This window comes from Podarcis vaucheri, assembly GCF_965113315.1.
Source record: "Podarcis vaucheri genome assembly, chromosome: 10".
Lineage (NCBI taxonomy): Eukaryota > Metazoa > Chordata > Lepidosauria > Squamata > Lacertidae > Podarcis > Podarcis vaucheri.
The window spans coordinates 9,346,847-9,365,784 of NC_138748.1; the positions used below are offsets into that span (position 1 = coordinate 9,346,847).

Consider the following 18,938-nt stretch of genomic DNA (forward strand, 5'->3'; position numbering starts at 1 on the left):
GCTTATAAGCATCTTTGAGGCACTTTGCTGACTGCTCATGGGGAAGAGAAGCCTGGACGGATTGCTGTTACCTATAAATTCTCGTGTAAATCTATCACAGATTTCATTTGTGACAAAGTGTGTGTGTGTGTGTGTGTGTGTTATCAAAGCAGGCTGGAAGGCAAAAAATAATATATGGTAATTTACAACAAACATTATTTCCTCCGGGCTACAACTTGACTTTGAAGCAATTAGCTCAGGCTAATCTTGAAAATCAGATTAGGCACACCAACTTGATTGATGATGGTGACATATTAGCACCTTGCTTCCTAGATATTTTCTTCGCATTATTTGTGTTCTCACTGACTGTGCTTTAAATAAGAATTTCCTTGCTTTCCACACCCTTGGAAAAGGCAAGACGGTTTTCTACAGACCTGTAAGAAGAAACCTACTGGAGGCTCCATAATGAAGCACATCTACCTGTTGAACGCAAACTCTTACAGCTTTTACAGCCACTATTATTTCCTTAAGCCACATTATTTCCTTAAGCCTCCACTGAGATCACAGCACCAATAAAATGGGTTGAGGAGAAGGAAAGGTTAAGAAAATGCATCCCTCCATTTTTGAGAATGAGCTGCTATGAATTTCTACCATTCTAACCCTACAGGGATGAAAAATCCATGTTGCCTTTTTCTATAGGTTATCACATTGAAATAGTTAAGAGGTCCTAGGTCCCCAAATGTTCACTAGGGTCAGTTCCTCAGCTGCTCCACTGAATCCAGACTTCTATTAAAATATCTCCTGACACCATTTACAGATTCTCCCTGTATATTCTTACGCAGGTACATCGACCCACCAGACATGCGGGGTTAGATACATAAACCTGAGAATACGCTCAGACCAGAACACTGAGAAGCAAAATGCAAACATATACAGACTTAAGGGGGGAAAGCAGCCAGAACAAGGAGCCATTTAATGCAGAAGGCTCCTATCCTATCTTAACATAACTGACCTTTTATCCTTAACTCTTTCCCATATCTATTTCTCTCATCTCGCTCCCTCTGTCTCTGCCACTCTCTGCCTGCTGACAAAGTCACAGTGTTCAGGGTGTTCCAGCGAGAAACTTCTTCAAAAACCAATCACTAGCGGTTGATTAATTTGATTGCATTTTATCCTACTTTTCCTCCAATGGACTCAGTGTGGTTTACATGGCATGCTTCTAAATCACCAGGTTAGGTTAGGTTAGGGAGTATATTGTATTTAATTATGGGATATCAGAGTTTTTAGGGGGCTAACCAGGCTGGGACAGCAGGCTTGTTGGTTTTTGAATGTCTGATGTAGATTTTTTTCATTTTCGTTGTTCTGTATGGGACAATGACAATAAAGATTATTGCATCATATCGTAACAAGTGGCCTAAGCTTCGTGGCATGGTGGGGATTTGCTCTGAGTGCCGCAACACGCACAGGAAAACATGGCAATCGTGCAAAACCGCAAACCCTTCTACCACAACAGAACCCGTTCAACTTCAGGGGTAGGATTCAGATTTTAGCAGGTAATGCTCGAGGTGCTATGAAAACTCTGCTAGTTTGGATGCACCTGCTCTGTTCCGACGAAGTCAGGCTTTTCGCTTTCTGCGTTTGTTTAGAATTTTTTACTGCTTTGGGTCTCTGTACATTTAAAAAATAAAAGCATAGCAGATAGAGGAACTGGCTTGTCAGTGACTGTGTAGTACAACCAGGAAGGATGGGGGAATGCACAAGCATTTTTTTCACGCAACCAGAGGCACTTCTACATATGTGTCCCCTGTACAAGCCCAGTTTCCTGAATTTCGAAGGCTGTTACTGTCACATCCTGCAAAAATATCACTAACACAAAGCAAAACGGAAGGTTGCATTCAATGCAGCACTAAGAAACGTCCCATCAGCTCAAGGATTTCTCCACACACAACAGAATGTTCTCTCCCTCTCTGCACCATCCCCCCACCATACAGTCGTACCTTGGATCCCGAACGCCTTGCGACTTGAACGTTTTGGCTCCTGAACACTGCAAAGTGAGTGTTCCAGTTTGCGAACGTTCTTTGGAAGCTGAACGCCCGATGCAGCTTCCGACTGAGTGCAGGAAGCTCCTACAGCCAATTGGAAGCCATGCCTTGGTTGTCGAACGTTTTCGGAAGTCGAACGGATTCCATTCGACAACCAAGGTCCGACTGTATATTCCAGGTTTTTGTCCAATGTCTAGAGCAGATGCGGAGGGGGTGCAGGGTGCATATTGGGAGAGAACTGATGGATGGGGGAGTCATGTTACACTAGCACTGATTGTTATAGGCGTTAATTCCCTCCCAGTGGCACATTGGAACATTGTAGAACACGGGATAGATCATGGGTAGGCAAACTAAGGCCCCGGGGCCGGATCCGGCCCAATTGCCTTCTAAATCCGGCCCACGGACAGTCCGGGAATCAGCGTGTTTTTACATGAGTAGAATGTGTCCTTTTATTTAAAATGCATCTCTGGAATATTTGTGGGGCATAGGAATTTGTTCACCCCCACCCCCCACAAAAATATATATATAGTCCGGGCCCCCCACATGGTCTGAGGGACAGTGGACCGGTCCCCTGCTGTAAAAGTTTGCTGACCCCTGGGATAGATGTGTTAGTGTTCCTAGTCTGAAGATGAGTTTAAAGTGTATGGTGTTTTCCCTACCAAAGTTATCAGGATTTCCCACCCCAAATCCCTCAAAGTCATCTTTCAGTGATGGGGGTTTGGTAGCTTAGACTCACAACAGCTTTGAAGGCTTCATACTTCATCAAAGCTAGCCCTGAAGAACAGGGCCTTCAGAACAACTGATGTGAAACAAAAGCAGCAGCAGCAGCCCCACATTCCTGCCAGTGTTTTTTTTACAATTTGTTTTTATTCTGAAACCACTTGCCTCTTTTGAAAGCACGCTTCTTTCTGAATCACCCTCAACATGACTCTGAAGACTGAATGACACATGCAATACGAAACTCCACGGGCCCTGAGGCCTTCTTAGCATTTATGGCTGCCATGCCTGCTTTGACACTTCGCTGGCAAAATCGTCTTGGCTTGTCCTTAGAAATATTTTGTATTACAGAAACTGAAGGCCGTTTGTTTATTTGCAGGAAACTAGTTTTGTACTATTCTAATTTTTCAGGTTTAAAACACTGTTCGCCAACATGGCATCCTCCAAATCATAGAATCATCAAATTGTAGAGTTGGAAGGGACCCTGTGGATCATCTAGTCCAGGGGTTGGCAAGGTTTACCTCGCCTGGGCTGGTTTACTCCAGCGGAGATCCCTCTGTGGGCTGGATTATGCGCGCCCGCAATTTCCGGCGCCTGCGCAGACACGATTTCCGGCACCACAGAAGCAAGTCTTCGTGCCGCGCTGGTTTAGCAAGGATTTGCCGAGCAGGCAGCTCGGTTTGGGGGCAGCTTGGGGACCAGTTAAATGATCCCCATGGGCTGCTTGTGGCTCATGAGCCTTAGGTTGCCGACCCCTGATTTAGTCCAGCCTAGTCCAAGTTGCAGGGGTCGAACTTGCAACCTTGGTGTTTCCAGCACCATGCTCTAACCAACTGAGCTAGCCAGGCTCATAATACTATTTGGATTACAAGTCCCATCATCCCTGACCATGCTGACCGGGGGTGATGGAAGTTGGAGTTCAACAACATCGGGAGGAGCACAGCTTCCGCAGCTCTCCTACAAAATGCAGTTGCAGGTCTCTGTGTTCTGAGTCACAGCCTCCATTATCACTACATCTGCAGGACTGGTGAGAGGCATTACAATTTTACTTAACGCCACCCCACTCTTTTTAGCAAAATCTTTCATGATCCACCATTTTGGGTGGGGAGAGTTTTCCATGCCTGCAACAGAGAAGCTTGTGAGAGGAGACCTTCTCTGTCCGCAAACCTCCCTTTCTGTATGTGGAGAAGGAAATCCACCACTCAATCCTGGGAATAAGACTGTGCCCCGAGTAATTCTGATCCACAAAATCTGAAAATGCGTAACTGGAAGTATTTAAACATTTCAGTTGTTCAAACTGCACTGCTGTTTTTGAGGAGCACTGATGACAGAAGGAAACACATTTTTAAACCTAAAACGATTTCACAACTGAGAATTACTTACAAGCTGTTCAGACTTCACACTAAAGAGCTGTATGGTCTTTGCCACATTTTTTGATACCGCCAAGGTGAGATTTGGATCTACAGCAGCCACATTCAGCTCACTAGAAACAAAAGGCAAAAAAATGACTGTTTAATCACAATTCTTCAACTGTTTTCTTTCTATTTTAGACACCAAACAAAGGGGAATAACATCTTCTACACACACTATGTTAGGATAATGAATTTAATTCATCTAATTCTGAATGAGGTTATGCACCATTCACATAGTGACTTTCTTTTGTACTTTTTTACTTGTTCACAAATAAACTGTGCTTTAAAATTTGTTCATAAATGATCTAGAGTTAGGGGTGAGCAGTCAGGCAGCCAGATTTGCTGGTGACACCAAAACATTCAGGTTGGCTAAAACACAAAATGTGAAGAGTTCTGGAAGGATCTTTCCAAACTTGGTGAATGGGCAGTAAAATTTGATCACAGATTTGTTTCTCGTGTACAGGAGAACTCGCCCTAAGGTATCTTTCATACAACGTTCTCCACAGATCATAATGCAATACCACCAATGCATCTAGGTTAGCATTCTATAGGTCGCAAGAGCAAATATGGATACCCTTCTTCATCAGGTCTAAATTCAATCTATGAAAGGAAATATTCTTTTTTTTTTTTTAAAGAACAGCTTCATGCTTTCAAAACAGTTTGACCAGCACTTCATGTTCAAAATTGCAGCACAGCCACCCATGTGACCAAAGAGAGGTGATGATATAGAGACGCAGGGGTCAAATAATTCTTCTGTTCTGCTTTTTGGTCTTCCCATCCACATAGCTCTTTAAAATTTTATGCCATAAGTTCAAAGCTCTGTGCCACTCTAGATCAGCCTTTCCCAACCTAGTGCCCTATCCAGGTGTTATTGAACTACAATTCCCATTATCCTTGACCACTGGACATGCTGTCTGGGGCTGATGAGTCTCGCAGTCCAAAACATATGGAGGGCATGAGATTGAGTAAGGATATTCTAGACACTTCTTAGAACATGATTATGTCTATACTTTCATCTCCCTTGGAACAATGTGGCATATCCTGAAGGGAGGGATAATGTTCCTATTATGAAAATTTTTAATTCTTCCAAAGACATTTTTCTCCAGACCTCTCCCTCAACCATCACCTCACAATTACTTTCACACAGTAACACATGGTGAAACATACAATGTAGGGCTGGGCTCTACAATGTGGCTGGAACTTTTATGTTCACTCCCAGGCCAACTAGGGCTTAGACACCTTTTCTTTTTAAACTACCTTCAAATTCAGAACAGCAGCAGAAATGTCCAGAACAACATCTCCAGGAAGTAGAATGTAACGTGTGCAAACACAGAAAGAGGTCCAACAGAACTATCTGGGTTTCTCCAGTTTGCACAATAAAAATGCATGAGATAAGCTCTGATTTAACTTCAATGCTAATTGCTTGGATAATTAATGAGGAATCAATCATTTAGCAGTAACGAGCTTCCATTTCCTAAACTATAATTTAGGGAGAGAGGAAAATCACGCTGCATGTTACATCCCAAAATTTATTACCAACACTTTACCTTGCAATGGTTTTAATGATGCTGTCAAGCTCGTCAGCTGAAGGAGGGTTGCGACCTCCAGGGGGAAAGACGAGGTTGATGGGGTCAAAGAGCCGCGATAATGACTTTGACAAGTAGGCAGCTTCATAAAGTTGCAAAGAGTCTTTCAGGGCTATTTCTGGACTGAGTAGTGGGGAAAACGGGTTAAGATAAAATATATTTCCTTTTTTCAAACAAAGCAACAACAACAAAAAAGCAACCAATTTGGGGTTGGACTAAAGTCTACCTTAAAGAAACACCATCCCTATTTTCTCAGCTCTTACTCAAATTATTCTGAAGGCATGCAGATGCTTTAGAGTAATTTCTAGTGGGAAAGTATGCAAAAGCCTATAAAGCAAGTATCCCGACTTTAGGAGCAGCTACACTTACTAAAGCGTTAATTGGCAGAGTTGTGTGTAGCTCTAGGAATTAATCTTCTCCTTCGAAATGCATGAAATGTTCAATTAGCAAGCAATTTTTCTAAATCAAGGTCTTTCTTTGAGACATTCAATGTTAAAAACGGAACATTTCCTAACTTAAAATAAAGTTTGCTGTAGTTACATATGCCATACACATTATATTGTTCTGCTTTTAGTATAAGAGGCAAATTTGAGTCCCTGACCCCAAATGATACTGAGGAACTCATACCAGCTTCTAACCCAGAAGTGAAAACCCATTGAATACATTACCCCGTCTTTTATTACTGACCCACCCATAAGGACCTCTCAACCTGTACTTTCAGGAAGCACTGTATAACAGCAAACTGTTGTCAGGAATTTTAGAGATTTCCCAAGACACTCCAGTGGGTGTCTTGCACAGGCCATGAGACAGAAAACAATATAGCATTGCAATCTCTATCAGAATTTTAATAAAGTTTTTTTTAATTCTCTGGGGACAGTAATGCAGAGAACCTGCAGCCCTCCGGGTGTTCTGAAACTCCCATTAGTCTCAGTCAGTATGATCAATGATCAGGGATCATGGGAGTTCAGCAACATCTGAAAGGCTACAGGTTCCCCAACTCTACTCCAATATCTACAATGGTCAAATGGTCCCCCCTCTGGAATGAGATCGACGTTTGACACAGTCAGGCCAGTGGACACGTTCAGTCCCAAAGAGATGTTGCTTTGGGGAGCCTTAGTATGACACAGTTTGAGAACTCCAGGAATGGAGTGTGTCAGAAACAGCCCACTGATTCAGAGCCTCACATGCGAAATATCTCACAAACTAGACAGGTGGGAGATCAGAAACCCATTTAACGTTGGTCTACTTTTATCCAAGCCAATCAACACTGTACAGTACATGCCAGCAGGAGCAGATTCAGTGGCCTAGTTTGCACATCACAATATACAGTGGTGCCTCGCAAGACGAAAAGAATCCGTTCTGTGATTCTCTTCGCCTAGTGGTTTTTTTGTCTTGCGAAGCAAGCCCATTGACGGATTAGCGGATTAGCACTATTAGCGGCTTTTAGCGGCTTATCTGCTGATCGGATCAGCTGATAAGCGGCTTAGAAAAAGGGGGGAGGGGAAAAACCAGCAGGAACTCGCAAGGCATTTTCGTCTTGCGAAGCAAGCCCATAGGAGATTCGTTTTGCGAAGCACCTCCAAAACGGAAAACTCTTTCGTCTAGCGAGTTTTCCGTCTTGCGAGGCATTCGTCTTGCAGGGCACCACTGTATTTCAGTTAATGGTTTACCATGAATGTGTTGAGCAGGGCTGTTGTGCTCCTACTTGCTACCACACAAACGGAAACAAACAAACAAACAAACAAAAATCCCTAGCTTAGTGTTATGTCCGAGCCACGTATTGTGGTTTGGTTTGGTTCAACAAGCCAGCGAGCCAACAACAAACTTTGGCTATAGACTGAGATTCATTGGAAGTGAAACAATCCCCAGTTCTGACATAATGCTAAGCCAGGCTCATGGTTTGTTTCCTCAGCGCATTAGGGTGTTGAGCATTCAAGGTAAATCATTTACTCGTTTGCGGCAAATCATTAACTGTGGTTGATTCTAGCTGTGGTTAAAAATCATGTACACTGTAAAAAAACAATGCCCCAATTGGCAGAATGAAATAGCACATTGTTGTTAATTAAAATGTTAAAACAAAATGCTCTATGTTGTAGGGAATACAAAGCTTCAGAGTCTAGAATTTTCTATTTTCTAATTATATATACACAATATACATACTCATAATCCTGTTTCTTTTGCATGAAAATGTCCTGTGTATCATCTTCTATCTGTTGAAGTTCTGCAAAGTGCTCGGCAGTGCCATTTGTAATGAAACTTCTTTGAATATTTTTGCTATATTGTTGAATACGCTTCCAGAAATCATTATAGAGCCTCAATAATTTAGGGTATTCGCCTTCAAAAGCTTGTTTCAAAAACATGGAAGCTACAACACAAAAAAACCAAACAAACCCATAAATATTACTTGGAACACCATATCAGTTTCTGTGATACCAACAATTCTTGTCATTTAAATTCAACATAATACGGACACATAATATTTAAATAAATGCAGTCCTTATTACAAGGCCTCTATGGGTGAAATTTCATCCCAGAATTATTTTCACAACCTTACAGGATTGCCTTACAAAACAGCCAGTGTGGTGTAGTGGTTAAGAGCGGTAGTCACGTAATCTGGGGAACCGGGTTCGCATCTCCGCTCCTCCACATGCAGCTGCTGGGTGACCTTGGGCCAGTCACACTTCTGTGAAGTCTCTCAGCCCCACTCACCTCACAGAGTGTTTGTTGTGGGGGAGGAAGGGAAAGGAGATTGTTAGCCGCTTTGAGACTCCTGAAGGGGAGTGAAAGGCGGGATATCAAATCCAAAACTCTTCTCTCTTCTCTTCTATTCAGAGTTTTTTTTTTTGCAGTCCTAATGCAATGTTCCATCCTGATCTTCATTCCTTCTTTAGTGTTAAATCTGCTTCTTTATAAAATAGTTACCAATCTCTCAATGAGAAATAATTTTCATTAACATTAGCAAAGGAAAATAAAACTCCTTGTCTACTAACTATTGGATGGTTTGCGTATAATGCTAAGCCATAGTTTGTTTAACAAACCATGTGTTAACAATGATCATCTCACAGATGATTAAAAAATGGCTTCAACTTGGTGAGTGTCCTGGGGAGGGGGTGGTAATCAAACAAACCATGGTTAAGGAAGAGTGCTTGACACACATGTTAAACAAACCAAAGTCTGAAAGCCAACAACGTGCCATGACTTCACATCAGAGTTTGTTGCCAGTAAACAAAACATAGTGAAGTCAATGGACAGAGTTCCCACATACTACTAAGTCATGGTTCAATAAACTATAGTTGAATAAACCATTGTTTAGCATTTTGTGGTAACTAGGCCATTATCACTACCTTCTCTCAGGGCATAATTTGACTAAGGATCTATTTTCAATATAATGACTCAACTCTGAAACACAAGAAAAGATTAAAGTGTCCCTGAGCAAATGTCCCTCCCACTACTGAGTAACTATAGAGACCCAACACATACAGCTAAGAGGTAAAGTCTCTGAAATCAGATGGAAGGATTTCTAGATAGGTTTTCCCCCCTGCAAATTAAACACTGTGTCCCTTCTCAGTCACCAGCAGAATTTCCACATATTATTTAAAATATCATTAATCAGAATATATAGACATGTACCTCTCTTCACAAGAGAGGCTGATTTACAATTTGTTACATTTTTCTGATTTTGAATAGAGCGACTTATTTTGCTAAACCCTACAGATTTAATTCCAAGGTTTAGATTTCATACCTTTTAGAGTTGGATTTTTCCAAGCGCACGCTAAAGTTAGGAGTGTCTGAAAGTGGGCTTGTCTGTATGCATGCCTATTGTGTTTGTTGGTGACTAAATGCTCTTAAAATTACTAAAAAGAGCCCAGAAGCTTCACTGGATACATGTATAATAAACAAGTTAAAATACTCAAAGAGTGAGAGAGTAAGACGGAAACAAAATATTATTGCAAAAGACATAGGATGTACAGCTTAGGCCTGAAACATTTGTGGGCCAAGTAAGGATGGACAGTTTTTACGTTTCTTTATAATTCACCTTACAACCCTTTAAAGGAGGATTAGACAAACGGCTATGCTCTCCCTCTACTGCTGGAGGCAGTAATACTTCTGAATATCTGTTGCTGGAAAGCAGAGGAGTGGCCCTGGATTCGAATCCTGCTTGCTCTTTTCCCACAAGCAACAGTTTAGCCATTGTGAGAACAGGATGCCGTCTCATCCAGCAGCCTCATCTTATGATTTTACAGCCACATTGGGGGGTGGGGGGAGAAGGAATAATAATTGGAACCACAGAAAGATATATGAGTTCACTGTCCCAATCATAAAAATCTCCCCCTCCCTGAATTTGCTATTTGTGCTGGCAGGAACACTTTACAGGCAGAATTTCCTGAGTGGGGAGTAATTCGTGAGAACTGTGGTGGGGTTTTTTGTGGGGGGGGGGGTTAACACCCACACCCATGGCCCCAATTTAGATTGGAGGCCCTGTGGCTGCTACTGATATGGAAAAACTCACACATCTCCCTCATGACATGTAGCTTGACCCTGAGGAGGGAACTGATGTAGCCTGAGTCCAGGACCCGGCCACTATGAGGAGTCCTCTGCGATTCCAATTTCTTTCCAGCCTGACAGCGTATTTTTTATTTAGTAATGGCGAAGTATATTTGACAGTATTAGGCAGTCACTCCAATTAAATTAGATCACTTGGTTACTTAGCAACTATACAAAACAACTGCGTACAAATAGAGCAATAGGCAACTTTCGCCCTTTTTAAAAGAGGGGCTAGAAACTTCAAAGATGGTTACAGAGATGCTGTGCACTTGCACAAAGTTAAGATTTAGCCATAAGCACGAAGGGAAAATGCTAGTAAATTCACAAAACTATTGTTGTGCGGCTTCAGTATCCGTTTCATCTGAAGGAAAGATACACAGTCTTTGATATTCTTTGACTAATGTGGAGAAATACAAAACAAAACAAAAAAACCTTTCCAGGTTGCCTTTTTGTCCTGTTCTTCTCCGAAGGATTTCAGGACAGCCTACACAGCAGGTCAGGGGTTGGCAACCTTTTTTGGGGCCGTGTTTCAAATTTTGGGAGAGTGCAGGGGATGCCAGTCGCAAAATGGCTGCCACGGGCAACGTGTCATGGCAACCACCCACGACAACCTTGTGTTTACCACAGGAATTTCCCGATTGTGGCGCTCACACAATACTGCATAGACTGATGGTGCTGCTGTCTAATAACAACAGACAGTGTTCTTCAGTGCCATGAAAAATACACATGGCGGCCATATGACACTCACTCTCATTTCAAGGTACCTGAACATTTTGCTTCATAACTTTCTTTCTAGAGACTTCTTTATTTTAATGGAAGCTCAGAATCTGGGGAACTTAGCCAATGAAATCCTTCATGGCACCATGGCATCCATGGGCAAAAGGCTGGCAACCTCTGTGGCAGAAAGTAATGGTGAAATAACTGGGGGGAAAGTCGCGCATGTCCAAGTAGTATTTTGAACCCGTATCCCCCTAGTTACACCACATCAGCTCTCACACTTTTCTAATGTTCTTTGATTCTTGACATGTGAACAATGATCTCTAAATGGGTGTTCAGAAATACTGATACATATTCAATGACAAACATCTATCACTAATTTTCAAAGAATTTTTTTTTTAAATTCCACATACCACACAGGGGCCAGACAAATGTTTTAGTATAAAAGGGGGGGGTGAGTAAACTGCCATTATTCAGTTATTGCAGTGTGTCCTGCGCATTTCTTCAAAGTAGCATAGCTGGTACTCAGGATCATGCAAAACCCAATTTCCTCAAGGTAGCGCTTCTGTTGTAGGAAACGTGATTTCCTGAGCACTGAAACTGCGGCATTTTAATGTTGAAAAAAGATGTTTTCTCTTTCCACCTAGTGCCACCATGAATGCTGCGTGGATATCGTGGGCACCTAGTAGATCAGCAATGCAACTCTTCCCCACCTGTATTATTTTGTGCAGATTTCCAAGCAAGCAAGCAAAAAAGGCAGCCTATTAGTATTACTGTTGTTATTATTATCACTATATTAATTTATATCCCACCTTTCCCCCGAAGCTCAAGGTGGCTTACAGCTAAAACACCACAGAACCACCTCCTCCCTATTACATTTCCACAGGTATTTGTTTTTTAAAATTAGGTAGGTAGCCGTGTTGGTCTGACGCAGTCGAAATATATTTAAAAAATTGTCCAGTAGCACCTTAGAGACCAACTAAGTTTGTTCTTGGTATAAGCTTTCGTGTGCACGCACACTTCTTAATTATTAATTACTTAATTTGTTCCGGAGGTCCGTTCTTAACCTGAAACTGTTCTTAACCTGAAGCACCACTTTAGCTAATGGGGCCTCCTGCTGCTGTTGTGTCGCCGGAGCATGATTTCTGTTCTCATCCCGAAGCAAAGTTCTTAACCTGAGGTACTATTTCTGGGTTAGCAGAGTCTGTAACCTGAAGCGTATGTAACCTGAAGCGTATGTAACCCGAGGTACCACTGTAGTTGGTCTCTAAGGTGCTACTGGACATTTAAAAAAAAAAATAAATAAATTTTGAACTCAGTTTGTGAAAGCTACATACTCTGCTACTTCAGCAGAGTAGGGGACATCTTCCCTGCATGCTAGTGAAAAAGCCACTTCCTGCTTTTGCTAGCGCATGGGAAGTTGTCAGAAGCTCTGAAGACAGGCATTCCTCCCCCATGCTGGACCGAAGGACTTGATATGTTGCTATGAAGGAATTGCAGAAGTACAATTACATATATATATATATATATATTGGGGGGAGGGTTGATTCCTACCAACCCACACTGGTATTTTATTGAGCACTATTTGGCTGGGTAGCGGGGGCGGCAGCAGTGGCGAATTCTACAGAATTAACATATTTTCAGGATAAATGTAGAAAACAAAAGAATCACACAGGCCGGACTCAATACTTACAGTCGGTTGCCTTCTGAAACTGGGAGGCAAGAGTCTGAGTCACTGCCGTCCAAAATGTGCACAAAATGTCTGACAGGCCATCCTGGGAGAAAAAAGAGGACGAGAGAGATAAATCAGAAATGCCCCGAATTTACAACTAGGGATACTGTACTCTTCATGCCTCCTGTCAGGGAACTGCCATCAGTGCCGGAGGGAGAGAGCAAAATCCAGAGGGATTCCAGAGAGCGTCCCGGGATTGGGAGAGGCAGCCCATCTTCTGGGGAAGAGAATCAGCGTAGCACCAGTGGAGAAGGGGGGCAGATGGGGGAAGCGGCAAGGCGGTCCCATGACTCCTTGCCGGGGACCCGCGGGGAGAGTAGGGGTCCTCCGCTGCCTACGCCCTCCTTGCGCAGAAGGCTTTCGCGCAGAGAGACTAGGAGGAGACTAGGCGTCAAAGAGCTTCTTTGCTGGAAGAAGTTTAAGAAACGCCCACTGACGGATTCTGCCAGCGACTGAGACAGCCACGGGTGAGTGGCTGTCCGGACAGAAAAGGTTCACTCAGGCAACCCAACCAGGTGTTTGCACCGGCTTACGCATGAGCAACCCCTAGAACCACTACACCTCCCGATAATGGAGGCATATAATTTGGACAAGAAAATCGGCTTCCAGGTGGAAAAGTCAAAATTAGAAACAGAACTGTTAGAACCCAAAACTAAGAATCTGTCAAGAATGTATAACTTGCTGTTGAAATGGAATACTCAGGATGAAACGGTGAAATCTGCTATGATTAAATGGGCACAAGATGTTGGACATAATATTATGTTTGCTGACTGGGAACAGTTATGGACCACAGGTATAAAGTTTACGGCATGTAATGCCTTAAGAGAGAATATTATGAAAATGATATACAGGTGGTACATGACCCCAGTCAAACTTGCAAAAATCTATCATTTGCCCGATAACAAATGTTGGAAATGTAAAGAAATGGAAGGTACATTCTTTCACCTTTGGTGGACGTGCCCAAAGATTAAGGCTTTCTGGGAAATGATATATAATGAACTGAAAAAGGTATTTAAATATACCTTCCTGAAGAAACCAGAGGCCTTTCTCCTGGGCATTGTTGGCCAATTGGTGCCAAAGAAGAACAGAACTTTTTTTATGTATGCTACAACAGCAGCAAGAATACTCATTGCAAAGTATTGGAAGACACAAGATTTACCCACTCTGGAAGAATGGCAGATGAAGGTGATCGACTACATGGAATTGGCAGAAATGACTGGCAGAATCCGAGACCAGGGAGAAGAGTTGGTGAAAGAAGACTGGAAGAAATTTAAAGACTATTTACAGAAATATTGTAAAATTAATGAATGTTAGAAGGATGTTGGATAGAAACTAAGGGGTTTCCAGCTGTAATGCTTTAGGAGATACGAAAAAAAAGGTTTATAAATGGGTAAAAGCTTAATGGTAAGGATTTGCTGAACTAACAAATTGAAGTGGAATACAAAGAAGGGAGGTATGAGGAGGTCTGGGGAAATAAGCGTAAGGAAGATATGTTATGGAAAATTATTTGTTTTTTAACTGTTTTTATGTTGTATTTTGTTTCGTTTTATTTTTTATTTTTTTTCATTGTTATATTTTAAAAAAAACTTTAATAAATATCTTTGGGGGAGGGAAATAGAACCACTACACCTCCCATGGAAGGACCACCAGAAGCTGCCTTAAACCGAGTTCAGGCCATTGGTCCATCCAAGCAGTATAAAAACACAATCTAAGGATCTGGCATATTGACTGTAACCAGCAATGCACTTGACCAACAGCACTCATCAGCGAGAGAATGGATGGGTAGAAAGGTTTTCAGAATGCACCCAAAACACACCATCGCCGGCATAGGCCTTATTTCCGGGGGGTGGGTGGGTGGGTGTTATTTCATGAAGCTTGGAAGCCAGGTGAAATTACACACACACGAAGAACGTTAAGTCACACAAACAGCGATTGGGCGGGCAAGGGAGAAACATTTGTAATGCTGTCTGTGAACTCAAGTAACAGACAGATTATCATCTTGTAATACAATCCGCTATAGTGGAAGCCGCTGACAAGATGAGTAATGGACTGCATCCGATTAACTTTTCAGCTCAGTGGAAATCGTTTCAATCAAACTCCTACTCTTTTAAAGAGCAATACAGGACGAAGGGCATCAGCCTCTTGTGACCTGTAAGTGTATTTGAAGAGCACGGGAGGCATTTTGCCGAGTCGGGTAACCCATTTCCCTCAGAGCAACACAATGAGTTCTCCCTTCCACCAGCAGCACGCACAGGTGCTTATATAAATGTAGTTTCAACACACACACACACACACACGGGTGTGATCTTATTTGTGTGCTTTTAGATGTCCTCTTCCTTGAGTCTTCTGCTCTGCAGGTGATGTTTTGCTCCTTTCCATGGCCACTTAGAGGTTATTAAGGTTAGTATTCACATATCAATTGAATCGATATTTATCTTTTGATTTATGCTTATGACCAATATTATTCCACTTTGTACATTTTTATCCTTCTGTTTTTACGGACAGGACCACTATCCTATTTTATAGTTGAATGAGTCCATATTTTTCCTGTATCTCACTGTAAGAATGCAAGAAGAGACTGGTGAAGCTTATGTCTGCATAATGCTGCATAATGCACCTTGATTGACTGAATCTGATGCCCAACCTTTTCAAAAAGCAATAACTATAAATATAAGAACAGTTCAACACAACAACCCATACATAAATCAATTTAGGTCCAGGGAAGATATCAACTGGGATAAAGAATTTAGAAGCCTTATTGAAAGAGGAATGTCTTTAGCACGTGCCCAAAAGCCAATGGTGGAGGCATTTGTTTGCGATGCAAGGAGTGGGAGTTCCAAAGTGTAGGGGCTGCTACACTATAGATGTTTCTTGGGATGGTATCTGCAGGGTGCCATCTCCCACAAAACATAGATATAATTTAGGTATGTAGGGCAGGGGTTGGAAAGCTTTGCCTCACCTGGGCCAGTTCACTCCAGTGGATTGCTCATGCACCCGCAATTTCCAGCGCCGCGGAAGTGAGTCCCTGCGCTGTGCCACGCCAGTTCAGCACATTGTGTGGGGGCTCGGTTCGGGGGCGGCTCGTGGGCCAGTTAAACAACCCCCATGGGCCGCTTGTGCCTACCCCTGATGAGGTGATCTTTCAGGTATGACAACACTTTGATGGCTTGCAACCAGCAGATGACCCCAAGAGTGGACTACAAGTCTCCTTTAGCTCACTGACTCATTGCAAGTCCCAACTATAATCCAAATGTGCTCTTAAATAACTACAGATATGCAACGTGTGGCAATGATAGACAGGTTCCTAATCCACTGGCGCATGTTCACTTGTGAAACTAAAATTCTCTCTCACTATTCTGATAAATCACAGAACAAAGGAAAGCCATGGGAACAAAGGTTCAAAGTTACACATTTCTGCATTATGCAACATTATGCAATGTTGACGGTTATGCCCAATAAATTTCCAGCTGGAGGTTCCAAGCAAACCAGAAGTACTACATCTGCTGCAAGCATTGTATCACATGCATCTGCAGATGCTCACATCAACAGTACAGGCTCCAAATTTAGCGTACTGCTGCCTAGTCACAGGATTATAAGATTATTCCTGAAGGCAAAAACGGCTGGTAGTGACAGAAATGTGAACCTACTTGTTCACATTAATCTATCCTGATGCCACTGCTCTAAAATATAACTGAATGTTCCAGTCAATTACTACCAAAGAATCAATGAATTCCTCAGAACCAGCCAAAAACCTGGCATACTGTGTCATCTGTGATAACAAGCAATGACATTACAGCTGCAATCTAAAAGTCTCATTTCAAATTATTTCTTCAACATTAAGACAGAACAAGTATCCTATTTTTAGACAAAACATATTTATCTGCTCATTTAGAAAAATCACAAGCTTGCTGTCTGTCTTTTGCAATTAATCTATATTTGAAAGGAAAACCTAGTATTACTAGTGAATTTCTATCTATCAGTCCTCTTCAAACAGGCGGGTGGTGCCTATCGCTAGTCTACTGGAACGCTAAGCAACGTGGATTGACAACGCAAATATTCACAGAGGTCTCCCCTTCTTCTTTAGTTATGGAAAGTTGCTTCTTGTACAACAACAAATCTGCAACAGAGCTGGAATCCTCCAGGACTATTTATCTAACGCATCACCTTTTAGGATCCATCCCTTAAGCAGGTGGGATAGTCCAGATGATCAGGTTACGGTAAGTGTGAAATGCCACCACCCCCTTTCTCAGGTAGGGTAGAAGAGGCAAACCACTGACGAATCAGGTTGTGGCCCACCAAAGCTTAGGCCATAATAGATGTGTTAATTCTATTAAGGTGTCAGAAGACTCTGCTGCTGTTTCTGCTGCAAATGACAAAGATGGATACCCTTTCTGGGGGAAATTATATCAGCGGTGTGAACAGGGCTCACCAGACAATCTCATTACTCGTTGAGTCCATAGAGCTTTCTCAATAAGAGCAGGAAGAGGTTTAATTGCAGAAGCAAGATACGACTGCCCCCCCCCCCGAGGGGAAGGGGAAATAAGAGAACCAGCTGCAAAGTAAGGAGAATTGAACACTACAAGTAGCTCCCAAACAGGAGAAAAATCAAAAGCCTTCCAGCTTTTTTAACTCCCTCCAGCCAACGTTGGAAATTTACTACTGGGAATTGAAACAGAAGGGTTGTAGAATCGGGAGGGACTTCAAACGTTATCAAGTCCAACCCCTGCAAATGCAGAAATCTCAACTAGATCATGCATGACAGATGGCCATCCAACCTCTGCTTAAAAACCTCCAAGGAAGGAGAGTTCCCCACCTCTCATGGGAGTCTGTTCTACTGTCGAATAGCCCTTATTGTCAGAAAGATCTTCCTGATGTTATGCCGGAATCTCCTTTCTTGTAACTTCAATCCCTTGCTTCAGGTTCTATCCTCTGGAGCAGGAGAGAACAAGCTCGATCTACAGTAGTACCCCAGGTTACATATGCTTCAGGTTACAGACTCCGCTAACCCAGAAATAGTACCTCAGGTTAAGAACTGTGCTTCAGGATGAGAACAGAAATTGTGCTCCAGCGGTGCGGCAGCAGCGGGAGGCCCCATTAGCTAAAGTGGTGCTTCAGGTTAAGAACAGTTTCAGGTTAAGAACGGACCTCCGGAACGAATTAAGTACTTAACCCAAGGTACCACTGTATCTTCCATGTGGTAGCTCTTTAGATCAGAGCTTTCCTAACTGTGTGTTGCGACACGTTAGTGTGTCGGCTGCAGTGTGTAGGTGTGTCACGCAAACGCTCCCTGCGCTCCTCCCAGAGCTGGAAAGGGGTTAGTTTGACCTCTGGTTTGCTGTCTAAAAAGTGTGTGGCCAACATGAAAAGTTTGGAAAGCTCTGCTTTAGATATTTGTAGATGGCCATCCTATCTTCCTCCCAGTTTCCTGTTTTTCAGGCTAAACATAGCCAGTTCTCTCAACCGTTCCTCCTAAGGCTTGGCTTCCTTGTCCCCCATGATCATCTTGGTCGTCATCCTCTCCATAAACAGAAACAGCAAAACTCAAATTACTTAGCACTGGGTAGGAAAAAAATCCTGTGGATAAGTTCTTCCATTTTGTGCCAAGTGACTACTTGGGTTGTGATTGTCGTGGAGAACATGCTTGATAAATAGACCCTCTGGCGAGCATTATGACAGATCAATAGTTAAAAATACAGATAACCAACAGCTACCATTACATCCTGGGCAAGGTTTAAAATGTAAAATTAAAATGACATTCCACTTGTGCATTATTAGATGACTACTTGCAAGTGCTCAACAGTGTTATTTATATATGAAAAATACCAACCCTTACTATGACACACTGATTTCAGTCCTCCTTTTTATACAGCACATAACACAGCCTCCAGGAGCAGTTTGATTAAAACAATGAAAAACATTTATTCTCAAGCCCCTTTGAAATGTAAAGCTATACAGAGAATATTACTGTGCAGTTCATCTGCTACAGGGTCCCAAAACAAAGCTCTTAATACTAATGTGGACAGCGTTTTTCTAATCATCGAGGCCCCAAAGGCAGGTTTGGAGACAAAAGACCTTGGAAGTTACCCCATGAATATTTGTAAGCCATAACATAGGGCTGCGAAAGATTTAACAATTCTGTATCGCAGGCCTCGTGGGACTGAGCTAAGGAAGATCCGTACACGCTATTTCTATAGCAACGTGACTTCCA

The 18,938-nt window shown here is 42.4% G+C and overlaps 1 protein-coding gene and 1 long non-coding RNA gene across 5 annotated transcripts in view; one reads left to right on the plus strand and one right to left on the minus strand.

Annotated features, from left to right (window-relative positions):
• The window catches only part of LOC309541804, a 38,057-nt gene extending 19,271 nt beyond the window's left edge, over positions 1 to 18,786 (plus strand). The window contains exon 3 of the long non-coding RNA XR_014223950.1: positions 16,815 to 18,786. This is a non-coding gene — a long non-coding RNA (uncharacterized lncRNA). The remainder of the gene's footprint in view (positions 1 to 16,814) is intronic.
• The window catches only part of COG5 (component of oligomeric golgi complex 5), a 165,730-nt gene that overhangs the window by 40,425 nt on the left and 106,367 nt on the right, over positions 1 to 18,938 (minus strand). For all 4 annotated transcript variants that reach the window (XM_082239602.1, XM_082239603.1, XM_082239604.1 and 1 more), the window contains exons 11-14: positions 12,692 to 12,773; positions 7,897 to 8,101; positions 5,698 to 5,859; positions 4,122 to 4,221 (exon numbers count right to left, since the gene is read on the minus strand). In XM_082239602.1, the coding sequence (XP_082095728.1) occupies positions 4,122 to 4,221; positions 5,698 to 5,859; positions 7,897 to 8,101; positions 12,692 to 12,773 (549 nt within the window). The remainder of the gene's footprint in view (positions 1 to 4,121; positions 4,222 to 5,697; positions 5,860 to 7,896; positions 8,102 to 12,691; positions 12,774 to 18,938) is intronic.